Source organism: Antedon bifida, chromosome 3, assembly GCF_963402885.1.
Source record: "Antedon bifida chromosome 3, ecAntBifi1.1, whole genome shotgun sequence".
Classification (NCBI taxonomy): domain Eukaryota; kingdom Metazoa; phylum Echinodermata; class Crinoidea; order Comatulida; family Antedonidae; genus Antedon; species Antedon bifida.
The window spans coordinates 27915201-27928689 of NC_136228.1; the positions used below are offsets into that span (position 1 = coordinate 27915201).

Below are 13489 nucleotides of genomic sequence, written 5' to 3' on the forward strand. Positions count from 1 at the left end.
TTTTTTGTGAAACTGAAGTAGAACATTCAAATATAAATAAAAATAAAACTAAGTTTCTAGTTGATGATGATGATATTAGGTGCACATGCATTTTGTGTACACTGGAACTACGTTTTATAGTCCTTATCCGAGAACACTTACCATGAGACCGACTACGGATTGTGCGTTTGGCCACTAACTCAGAATACTGTGACGTTGTGCATGTAAATCTGATCTAAAGAAGTAATTTAATGACAAACAATATACTAAAATGTGTTTTTTTTCTCAGACACACTTTTAAAATTTAAGAATTTTCATTAATATAAAATGCTTAATTTAAAAAAAAAAGAAATATGTCTTACTTATGGCGTAACAATTTTAATTGTTGTTCTTTTTACTTCACTGTACTTTTTTTTATTGTACAGTATAAGAAATAACGGGTGTCACGAAACCTGAGATCACGAAAGCTAAGACCCCATAAGACCTAAGATCACGAAACCTAAGACCCAAGACCTAAAGATTACAAATTCTAAGATATACGACAGCTTAAAAACGACAGCCCGTTGAGTAAATACTAATTAATTCAACTAACTTTATTCTGAATACCTTAATGCACCTTAGAATTAGGTCTCATAAGTACTTTTATGAAAGAGATTCACATAAAAAGTAACTAATAAATACTTGGTATTACTTTAAAAACGTGTTTCTTGCACACTTTCGCATACTCAACTTTCAATATTTTTGTTTCTATGGAGCGCCAAAAGAGCAACAAAAATAGAGGGCTAAAAACTCGATGGAATGCGTCTACATTTAACGCATTTATTGGTGAAATGCACGTTTAATTTGTTCGATATATTTTGTCAATTTGTCAATAAAAATGCTGTAATATGTTACTGCTGATACTTTTCTATTATCAAAGAATATTAATCGATCTTAAAATCAGCATCACTACTTGCACTAGGCCTAGTCATAAGGGAGACCTAAGGGGATATAATGAATTTGTCGATTTTATTCTCAAAGTTAACGAAACCGTGTAAAGTATCAACAGTAACGTTTTATTTGTATTGACAAAATATATTGAATTGAACATGATTATGATTAGATGGATTCCACATAGTTTTTAGCCCTCTATTAATGTTGCTCTTTTGGCGTTCCATAGAAACAAAATATTGAACATAGAGTATGCAAAAATCGCATGAGAAAAACGTCTGTAAAATCATCAATTTATTTAAAGAAGTTATTGTTATTTTATTGATTCTTTTTCATCTAATTCTAAGGTGTGGTATTTAGGATAAAGTTGGTTAACAAATTTAGAGTTAAAATACAAGGCAGGTGCGAAACTATTGGTAATCTTAGGTCTTGGGTCTTAGGTTTCGTGATCTTAGGTCTTAAGGGGTCTTAGCTTTCGTGATCTTAGGTTTCGTGAAACTTGTATTTTAACTCTAAACTTACTCTTATATATATAAAACTTTAGTATTGACAAAAGTAAATTAATCCTATTGGATGGTGTTTTACTAAAAAGCAGTTCACTTCCCGATACACATATGCGAATATCAAGATTTCGAGAACACCATTGAAAAAAAAATTGCTTATCCATCTACTGATATTACATTTACAGAATAAATAATAAACTGTTTGTCTTCTAATGTTACAAAAGGAACAGTTATCTTCGTCGATGTACTGTACTTAACTGTACTGTTAATCTTAAGGTAAACTTTAGTTGTGAGGATACTGTTGTTAAGTCCATATTGGAACCATCGTAATTTTATGTTGTCGGTCACATTAAACGTTGCAACATTAATTCCTTCCCATTCATGTTCCGAGAATTCAACATTTAAGATTTTACCCCACTTTTGTTTAGCTTTACAGTTACAGTCTTTGTTTTGAATAAACTTACTATAGAAAGCTTTACATCCTGTTTGGGGTTTGGTTATGGTTTCAAGTATGGGTAAATTTATTGGGTTTTGTTATTTAGTATTATTTTCTGTACCCAAAGAAGGGTATTTAGTTATAATTGCATCAATTAATCCATAGTATTTAAGGAAATTATTTTTTTCACCTTATAGTGTGTTTTGTTTTCATAACTAAGCAAGGTTCCTCTATCCGAGATTAAATCATTTATGAACCTTACGCCACACTCATAATAATTGGTGTAAAAAATTGGAAAGTTATTGATTAGAATCGAATCATTCAACCATATTGGTTCTTTTAGTACATTACAGTTTGCAGATGCTGTTGAATTATGAATAGCAATAAACTCGGACCATGAATGGAGAAAATCTCTCCAGAACAAATTGTTCATATTTTTCGACAGCCTCTGAATCGTGCATGAGCCGTATTCAAAGATTGATTCAGTTTTTTTACCATAGCATATTTTGTTAAAAACTACATTGAGAATTCCAGTGTTGTTACGAATTCTTCGCATCCAACTGCCTTTATGTAACTGAAGATATCAATCATGTTAATTCCGCCATCCTTATAGTCTCTAATTAGCTTATTTCTTTTGATTTTATCCTTTCCCTTCCAGACAAAATTAAAAAACATCCTATTAAGTTCACTTAGATAAGCTGTAGTAGGGTTTGGCAACATTGTAAAAATATAATTAAGTTTTGATAATATTAGAGATTTTAACACAGTTAATCTTCCCAACACAGTAAGATTTATCTTACGCCACACATTGATAGTAGACCTAATTTTACCCGTAATCTCTTCAACATTTATTTTAGTCATTTTGCTTATTTCTAAGTCAAATGTAACACCCAAAAAATAAAAACGGCCTTTATCACACCAGTCAAGATTTGAATTAGTATTAATTTGTTCACTCGAGAACTTTTTAAATCCAAACCATATTGCTTTGGATTTATAAATGTTAATTTTTAAACCAGACATCTTTTCAAATTTTGAAAGTGTACTCATGCATTCAGTAAGTGATTTGTGTGAGCCGTCCAGAAGAAATTCAGTGTCATCTGCATATTGTAACATTTTAATCTCAGAGGTATCAATTGTTACTCCTTTAATATTAATATTTTGGCGTACCATTATTTTTAGAATTTCCACTCCCAGAAAAAATAGGTATGGAGATAGCGGATCGCCCTGTCTGCAACCTCTTTCAATATTGAAGAAGAGATATTCGTGTAAAAAAGTCTACACCATTTCTTAAGAGTTGGTCCAAAATTAAAGAAGGTCAAACACTTATCAATAAATTTGAACGCCAGGGAATCAAAAGCGTTCTCGAAATCTACCAGTAATACGAGGCCAGGTAGGTTTTGATCGTCATAGAGTGAGAGGATATCATATAAAATACGAACATTTTCTCCAATATATCTACCTTTTATAAATCCCGCTTGGTTTTCATTAATGATATTTGGAAAGACAGATTTTAGCCCCTCTGCTATGGCCGATGAAGCAATTTTGTAAGCAACATTTAATAAAGATATAGGACGCCAATTTTTTAATTCTTTTCTTGATTTATTCGCCTTTTGGATTTAATTAGAGTGATTGCTCCCTGTTTTTGAGTGACTGAAAGGTTACAAGTTTTAAAGCCATATTTCAAGGAACGAAAAATTCAGACGTAAAGCCGTCTGTTCCAGGTGATTTGTTGTTTTTCATTTTATTGAGTGCATTTTGTCTTTGTCTTTGATGCTGGACCGTATCAAAAGCTTTTGAATAGTCAATAAAGCTCATATATAGCGGACGGTTAAATTCAATAGCTCTTTCCATTGTATTTCTAATATTTGCTATTTGGTCTCTTGTACCTCTTCCTTCCACAAAACCTGCTTGTTCTTGAGGAATTTCACGACGAATGTATTGTTTAGTTCTCTCAACAATAATGTACAGCATAATCTTACTCGCGTGTGATATCAGAGAGATAGTCCTATTGTTTTTGCATTCTCTTGTATCTCCTTTCTTGGGGAGCGGTATAAATATTGATCTAGCCCAGTCAGTTGGCCAGCTCTTATCGGTCCATATCAAGTTACATTATGCATTAAAGTGATACCTTCATCCCCTGTCTCCTTAAGAAGCTCAGCTGGAATATCATCATGTCCCGGTGTTTTCCTATTCTTAATTTTCTTTATTGCAAATTCCACTTCTGATCTTAGTATATTTGGTTCAATTGCTTTTGTAACTTGATCGGCATCTTTACTATCATACAACCTTTGACAATATTCTTTCCACCTATCCTTGATTTGGTGACTCTCAGTTAGAATCGCACCGTCCCCATCTTTAACAACATTTAATTTTACAGCCCTCTTGCCAGTAATTTCTTTCAAGGCTTTGAAGAAATCTCTAGAGTGATTGTTAACAAAATGCGATTCAATCTCCCTGCATTTTCTTTCAAGGAAGGTCCGTTTATCTTGTCTAGTAACACGTTGGATACTTCTTCTAAGATGTTTATATTGACTGCGGTCTCTCTCATTGTGTAAACCATTTGGTTTTATTTGCCGCCTCACATCTGCCAGTGCAACCACCTTGTCCGATATCCAAGGGGCTCTGCATTTCTTTAGTTTTGGTAAATTTTTCCGAACTGCTAATGAGATTGCATTTTTTGTCAACTCCCACAATTCATTCGGTTTCCATGTTTTTTTCCTTTTTAAGAATTACCTTAAAAGAGTTTCTGACTTCAGCTCGATATTGGTCATGTATTTGTTTAACATCATATCTGCGTGGTAGAACGTCTCGTTTTACTATCTTTAGTTTGCAACGGATTTCAGCAGTTAAAAGTTGGTGATCTGAGCCGCAGTCCGCTCCTGGGTACGTTTTTGCCACTTTGACACTTGATCTCCACCGATGTCTAATCAAAATGTAATCTATTTGATTTCGGTATTTTGCATCTGGTGATACCCAATTATATAGTTGTCGTGGATGCTGTTGAAATAATTTATTTGTTAAAACCAGGTCATTCTCAATGCAGTAATCCACCAGTTTTTCACCTCTCTCGTTAAGATGGCCAAGCCCAAACCTTCCCATTGCATGATTCTTCTCCAGGTTACTTCTTTGGGGTTTTATTACCGTAATAGTTTCGTGGAGTTCTTGGTAAAAATAATTAATTATCTTCTCATCTACTGAAGAGGTTGGCGCATACACTTGAATTATTGAGATATTGACTGGTTTTGCTTGAAGACGAATGGATATTATTCTGTCACTGATTGGGTTATATCCAAGAACAGATTTTGCAGATTGTCCTGACATTATAAAACCAACTCCGTTACGCCTTACTCACTCTCAAGCTTTTGAGACTCTTCTTCTGAAACTTTTTCGAAGTTCTGGTTTGTTATTAATACGTTTAAATCTATTTGCTCTATATCTTTTTTTTTGTATAAAGAACTGTAAAAATGCTCAACTTCCTTTATTATAAGTTTATTGGCCAATATAATTTTTTTCTCTTCATTTATTAATTGGTCTATTAATTTGTTCGTAAAGTTAGTTTTCTCGAGACCTAAGACAAATTTAGTTGGCTTTTCAGCCTCTTCTATCCACTTAGCATGAGATCTAATAAATGCCCCCATTAGCTTTTTGTTTCGAATGTCTTCTAGGCGTGCTTTTTTCGGTCAATTCATTTACTCTGTGTTCTGTGGCTGTAATATCTAATGTTTGTTGTGCGAGATCGTTTTCCATCTCTTCTATGTTATTAATTAAATCTTTTTCCAAATTACGAAGGGCTTTATTTTTTCTTGAACTATATTTTATTGTACCTCCACTAGTCCGGACAATGATACACAAACTCGTGGTAGTTGCTTTAACCGTTCTTTATTCTTCGGTAAAGTCTGAAACACAAATAAACTCAATGAAAACACGGACAAGGCAGCACAGCTGCGTGTGCAAACAACCCCAAAATACAGCGTAGCAGATACATACAGTCAAACTACTACAAGAGGGCTAGTCAGGCTTATGGCCAATTAGCCGATCGAAACTCTTAACTGAATAGCCTAACAAATAATTTTAATATCTAAAGTCTAGAACATTAACACAACTTAAAGGTTATAAAACGTACGTAGTACTCCCACGTCTCACTGTCAGAAATAAGAAAAATACAGTATCTACTACTAGATAGTAAGCGTGATATCTTGCTGACAATTCTGTGTACAACCAAAACAAATATTTACGTCACCAACGTCAAAGTTCGAAATCCGAAACACTCCCGCCTCGTGACAAATTGACATGAGTCACAGTACATAAAGGATTTCGAAAAATAACCACAACAAAGTGAATCTTAATTAAAATGCAGTAATTAAATGTTCACAACTTAAGTAGTTACATAATAAAAGCATTCCTTATTTAGAAGAAAACCCGTGGTTAAGTTCTCCCACAGTTGCAATCAAACACAACTTATGTACAGGCCTTTCCTTAATACTTATATTTGATCTTTCTACAGTTTTAATCATGGCCTTCCGAACAAGATTGTCCTTCCCTGGCTTCACATCCACAACTATTCCCCGTCGCCAATGCCCACGTGGTGCTGCAACTCCCTTTAATCCAGGTTCCAGTACTAACACTAAATCTCCAATCTGCACATTTTCTCTTGGGTGAAACCACTTTGAACGTTGTACTAATTGAGGTGGCATATAACACATCCAACAATCCCAGAATGCATGAACACGTCGTTGTGCGATGTCGACAATACTCTTCTGATTCGTTACCACTTCCGAGTTCGGTTGCAAGAGTACAGGTTGTCCATGTGGAAATAGAATATCATTACCAGTAATTGGCGGTGATTCAAGTGGATCAGGCCCATCCGGAAACAATGGTCGTGAGTTTATAAGATAAGTCACTTCACTCAAAATAGTCTGCCATTCAAGGGCACTAAAACGGCGATGATGGTAATCGACTACGGCATCCAGACCTTTACGGCAACTCCTTATAAGCGATTCGACAACTCCATTCATGTGAGAAGCGTAAGGAGTATTGAACTGCCAGTCGAAAGATGTATTGGTTTTCCTGAATTCCATCTTTAATTTTAGTTCGTCCCATGATTTGATCCAATTTCTCAACTTCTGCTGAGCGCCCACGAAATTGCGGCCATGGTCACTAAAAGCGGTTACTGGGTGGATCCCCCGCGAGCAGACAAATCGTCTCCAAGCATTAATGAATGATTCTGATGATAGAGAATCCACCAATTCCAATGAGATAACTCGTGTGGTCATGCAGGTCATGCAGGTCACTATCAGAATGTTACCTTCAGTATTGGTATTACGAGTGAGCTTGATAGAAATCGGTCCAAAGAAATCAAGAGCTACGTTACAAAAGGGTGGTGTATGCGGATCGCCTCTAAAACTGGGAAGTTCTCCCATTTGTTGGCTAAGTAAACTCCTACGTCGAGTTCGACAGAACATACATTTGGCAGCAATATCTTTAAACAATTTGGGTCCTCCGAGTATGTAAATTCCACGTTTAAATGTGCTTGCAACAGCCACTCGGTATCCCTAATGACCAATCGTCTTATGAATATATTTGGCAAACAACTCTACCAGAAATGATCCTCTACGAAGAAGTTGTTCAGGGATATGAAGCTTGTTAAGCCTTCCTTCGACCCTTATAATACCACTCTCGTCCACTTTAGGGTTTAGCTTTCTAGTACTCCAAGCATCCAAACGATCGTTCGCGGTGCGCTGAGAAACGTAGAAGAGTGAAAATTCAGTCAAAAACAGGGTTTCTGGTCGCCTTTTTAAAATGAATCGACGACAGTATGCTATTCGGTGAACCAGCCGACTCCAATTTGACACGGTGTTGACCAACAGGTCTTCAAATGTAGGCCTACATCTGACAGCTGTAACATAATTCGTTCTGCGCAGAGACTCCGCTGTATACTCCTTTACGACCATTTGTTTTAACTCAGGCTGTGTGATAGTCGGGTTCATAGTTTGGCCATTGGTTAGAACTTTGAAAAAGAAAATCTGGGCCTTGAATCCATTTCTGAAGGTCACTTGGGTATATTGGCTTGGTTAACTGATCCGCTGGATTGATGTTAGAAGGGATGTAACATAAGTCATCAATAAATGTTGGAAGCGTATCCTGAATCTCTTGAACACGAGCAGACACAAAAGGTTTGAAGGTCCTGGCGGGCGACCTAACCCAAGACAGGACAACTTTCGAGTCGGTCCAGAACTTACATTGACTAACATCCCCCACCACTTCTAAGACAAGTTTAGCGAGTCGAGCCATTATAACAACCGCAGTTAACTCTAGTCTTGGAATTGATCTTTTCTTTAACGGTGCAACTAGAGCCTTTGCTATAACGTATGTCAATTTAACTCCTGCTGGGGTATCCCAACGCAGCCAGATGACAGAACCAAATGCAGCTTCACTAGCATCACTGAAACAGTGTAACTGAGGGTAAGCAATAGAATCCTCAGGCGTTAGCTGACGTGGAATTTCAAATCCCAAAAGATGATTCATCTCCTTTATAAAACCTTTCCACATAGCTGTTTGCTCATCATCAAACACGTCGTCCCAATCAAGCCTTGTAATATTGTTTTATTATGCTGGGGACCCCTTTGGAAACAAGCCTCTGGGCTTAAAGGACCATCCCCTGCTTTCCATGCTTATTTTCTTGTCTTGTCTTGTATTTTTATATTTAATGTTTCTCTTTTTATTTCATTTACATTATACTGTTTTATATATTTGTACTGTATTTGGAAAGCAATAAATATTACTTACTTACTTACTTACTTACTAGCTGCCCAAATCTCCTGGAGTCCAATTTTATAACTAATGGTCACAGGGCTCAACATTCCTAATGGATCCCACAACCTGGCAACAAGACTGGAAACTTTTCTTTTGGTAAGTGGAGTCTGTTCTTCATCGAACTTATCAAGTTGAATCGTTACAGTGTCATCTAGCTTATTCCCCTATAGGATCTGAACCGGTGTTAGCCTCAGCAAGTAAACGAACGGCCATCATAGAAATGTCCGGTGCTGGTTTGTCCCCAAACGGTAAACGCAACCACTGAAAATACCTAATCTCCTTTGAGGTATCACCAAATCGCCAGACAAAACGATGAAACTTTTGATCACGCACTGATAATGCAATCTGGTTAAACATCTTCCGAACGTCTCCAGCTACGGCAATTCCGTACTTCCGCCAGTGTAGAAAGCATGTCACAAGTGAGTTTAGGAAATCTGGCCCTTTGTGGAATCCGTCATTGAGACACAGTCCGTTAAACTTTGCAGCGGAATTCCATACAATCCGAATCTTTGTCGTCTTGTGTTGCTGATGGACAGCATGGTGTTGAAGGTACTATCCTTCATTTCTGTCTTCACTTGGCGTGAGCTCACGCGTAAATCCATTGTCAAGGAGAGCTTGAATTTCATCATTGTATTCATTGATTTGCTTGTTTTTTAGCAACCTAGCCTCATGTGAAATCATTCTCGTCACGGCTTGTACTCTATTACAGTCTAGAGATTCAGGAAATCCATCCTTCCATGGCATTTCCACGGTAATGCGGCCCTTCTCATTTATTTGGAGATTTTTTCTACAATGTTTGATAAACTGAGATTCAGCAATTTCCTTATCTGTACATGTACACAAGGTTGTTGGTTTAACTCCGATGACATCGGATGTATATAAAAGCTGGGAGTCATCCATGAAATTTACGTTTGTGATGTGGCTGATGACATTGGAAGTTGGCTTTGGAATGGTTTGTCCGATGATTGTCCAACCTAGAGCACTTTTTGCCGCAGTTGGTGATGTATCAGGATCAGTTAATGAACGTATTGTTTTCAGTGGTGTAGTAATACTTTGATAGTCGTATCCAATGAGTAAGTCAATCTCGGCTTCCTCCGCGGGCAAATGTTCTTTAACTACCGTTAAGTGAGGGTGTTCGTCAAAGATATCTTCGCCAACAGATGGGCTATCATGGGCAGGCTTTTGTACACTAATTGCAACCAAGTCGTATGCTTTCAGTTCCCGTAGTGGTCTGACTCGAAGTTGATACTTGCACTGTTTTCTTGTACGATGCCTCCTCCGGTCACACCATAAGTAAATACAAAGGGCTGTACGTTTAAGCCCAGCCTTTCAGCGGTGGAGCACTTGACCAGAGTTGTATCAGCACCACTATCAAAGAACGCAACAGCTTTCTGCCAATTGCCCTTGTTGTCTTCTACCTCAACGTATGTAGTCGGTGAGTAGCGACGGCGTTCGGCATACCTCGTCGAATTCATTTTCGAAATTGTCTGGTTTGTTGATGGAGGCAAAGATACGAATGGATTTTGACTGGGTCCTGCAACAGTCTGACTTAGACTTGGGTTTGCTCCCGCCTGAGTTATCTGAGGTGAATTTATTGACGTTTGATCTAAATTCATGTTTGAAACAGTTTGGTTAGTTGATGCTGGCAAATATATGAATGGATTCTGACCTAAGTTAGTTCCTACTTGGGTTTCGTGGCGTACAATTGGCCGTAGATTTGTGCTCGCTCCCGCCTGTGTTTTAGGTGACATTTGACTTTGACTGAAACCGTCTGTGTTGTTAATTCTCAAAGTGCGATTGGGTGGGCAAGCAATCAGTCGGTGGTGAAATAGCTGACACACAGAGCAGCGTTTTTTGTCATGTCTGGGGCATCTGAGCGCACTGTGGTTTGTACGAAAACATAGGAAACATCTTCTAGCTTCCATTATCATTAACCGTCTCTCTTCATTAGATTTTGAGTTAAAGATAGGGCACTTTATAATCAAGTGAGGTGAATGATCAGTGCAGAAAGGACAATCATCCGTGCTAGTTTCAGCACCTTTAAAATTAGATTTCGGTGGAAATTGGGTAGTATTTTCAAGTATACTAATTTGTCCTGTAATGTGATGAGTAGATGCATTTTGATCGCCAAACATATGAGGTTGCTCTCGGCGTTCCCTTGCTTCCGTTTCACTTCGTAAGAATGAGATCAAACTTGGTATTGTCGGCTCATCTTGCTTTATCTGCCGCATATATTCGAAACTTAATTCAGCATCGATTTTCTGACTCGCTAGTTCAACAACTACTGACGATGAGAGCTCTAATTCTTTTCCAAGTTCACGCATTCGTCTTGCAAAGTCTGTGAGTCCATTTAAAACAGGTCGCATTTCCTTTGCTGTTGCTGTTGCTGACTCTGAAGTGTCAGAATAACATCACGAACAATAGCTGAAGTCGGGACCTTTTCCTTCAGACGAGCCCAAGCTCCATTATCACCTTCAACCGAGCAGCAATCAGCAATATGATCTTGAATAGATTTGGGTAACGCATCACCATTGAGCAAACCCATCAACCCATTCTTGTTCACCTTTAATACCAGCAGATTCGAAGTATTGGTCAATTCGTACATGCCAAGAATGGAAGTTTCTTGGAGATCCATCCCACTGAGGGACTGGGAGTCCTGGTGTTTTAATCGAAGGCCGTTTGTTGTCTGAGCCGTTTCCGTTCAATTTTATTGTAAGCTTTGCCACCATTTCAGACTGAGCTTTAATTAATTTTATCATCTCTTCATCCTTTCCTGCTGCAGTTGGCTCACCCTAGGAAGAATGAGCGGTTTGCTCATTCCTTGAAACCCTTCTGTACTCTTGATATTTTTGCTCCACGTCATCAGCTGCTGACATTAGTTCTGCATGTAGACGTGTAGTAGTGTCAGTCTCATCAGGTGGTTTGACAACGTCCATAGCATCAAGTAAGTCGGTTATCTTTCGAATTTTCTTTTGTATATGGTCGAATGCCACTTTAACCAGTTCCGGTTCGTCTCGGTCGAGAACACGGGTAAATCGGTCCCTTGCCCTCGTTAGATGACCTTTAAACGAACGGTGTTTGACCTCGAGCTCTTCGAAGCTGAAGTCGATGAGCGTATTTTCCTCCATTATAAGGGAATACACTTTACTAGTCCGGACAATGATACACAAACTCGTGGTAGTTGCTTTAACCGTTCTTTATTCTTCGGTAAAGTCTGAAACACAAATAAACTCAATGAAAACACGCACAAGGCAGCACAGCTGCGTGTGCACACAACCCCAAAATACAGCGTAGCAGATACATACAGTCAAACTACTACACGAGGGCTAGTCAGGCTTATGGCCAATTAGCCGATCGAAACTCTTAACTGAATAGCCTAACAAATAATTGTAATATCTAAAGTCTAGAACATTAACACTTAAAGGTTATAAAACGCACGTAGTAGGCCTACTCCCACGTATCACTGTCACAAATAAGAAAAATACAGTATCTACTACTAGATAGTAAGCGTGATATCTTGCTGACAATTCTGTGTACAACCAAAACAAATATTTACGCCACCATTGTCAAAGTTCGAAATCCGAAACATCCACGAATATTGCAAAGCAACACCTCAAAACATAGTTGGTCAATTATAGTTAGATTTAACTTATTATTCTCTGAGTCTTTAGGTGTGGTGTTGGTATAGCTTTTAATCGTATTCTCTATAATTTCATTTATGAGTGTAACATAATCTTGGTGATGGAGAAGTGAATTATTAAATTTCCAAAACCCCTTTCCTCTTTCTATACTTTTTAAATCAAGTGTTATTGTGACTATGGAGTGATCAGACTTATAACTTGGTAGGATGTTTGCATTTGACACTAGGTGCAATAAATTGTTTGAGGTCAAAAAGTAATCAAGCCTTGCTTGTTTAAAAGGATTTTTTGATCGCCACGTATAGCGCTTCTCGTTTGGGTTTTTTTTTCTCCATATGTCACATAGATCCAAGTCTAGCATAATTTGTTGCACAATTGTTTTAGCTTTAGGATTATTTATTATTATTTATGTCGATAGTTAAATAGGTCTAAATTTTTATTTTGAACTAGATTCCAGTCACCGCAAATCAGAATGTAAGGGCTAGTGAATAATTCGATCACTTTTTTAACTTCCTGATAGAAAAAAGGATCATCTTTATTAGGCCCGTAAACATTCATTATGATTAAGTCAATATCTCTCACTCTAATGTTGATCGCGATCCAATTACCATAGTTATCTTCATTTATGGAGTATTCGAAATTGTTATTTAGCAGAATGGCGACTTCCCTAGAATTTGATTTTCCATAGCTAATAAAACATTTGTGTCCCCACTCGGATTCTATTTGCATTGTTTGTGATTCTACCCAATGAACGTCTTATAAACAGTATATTGATAAGTGTTTCTCCCTCAAATAATTAAAAACGTCATTTCGTTTTTTCTTATCGCCTAGGCCTCTGCAATTGGCATTTAATGTTACTTATTATCTACCAATAAAAAGTGACTCCACTTCATTTGACAATATTCTGAGATAAGTTAGACCTGACTGCGTGCACAAACGACAGTTTACAGTATGTTTTATGACTAACGTTAATACATTAGGAAAATTGATATAAAACAATAGCAAAAAAGACATTTAACAACAATAACAATAATATAAAGCCTCGTCATATCTTAAGATGTTTAAATTAGAACAAACTTCCGTCCATCAGGATGAGAAGGAAAGAACCACCCCCAATACAAAATCCAAAATATTCTTTTCTCTTTATTTAATGTTTATTCCTTGTAAAGTTTTCCATTAATGTATAGACT

At 37.2% G+C, this 13489-nt stretch overlaps 2 protein-coding genes across 2 annotated transcripts; both read right to left on the minus strand.

Moving 5' to 3' along the window:
• Window positions 1-3947: 3947 nt before the first annotated feature.
• On the minus strand, window positions 3948-5169 carry LOC144838344 (uncharacterized). Its single transcript, XM_078693682.1, has 2 exons — window positions 4582-5169; window positions 3948-4478 (listed from the first exon to the last, which is right to left on the minus strand). Exons 1-2 carry the CDS (start codon window positions 5167-5169, stop codon window positions 3948-3950), a joined length of 1119 nt encoding a protein of 372 aa, XP_078549808.1.
• Window positions 5170-7809: 2640 nt separating this feature from the next.
• On the minus strand, window positions 7810-8397 carry LOC144838345 (uncharacterized). The gene has a single exon (XM_078693683.1). It carries the CDS (start codon window positions 8395-8397, stop codon window positions 7810-7812), a length of 588 nt encoding a protein of 195 aa, XP_078549809.1.
• Window positions 8398-13489: the final 5092 nt, after the last annotated feature.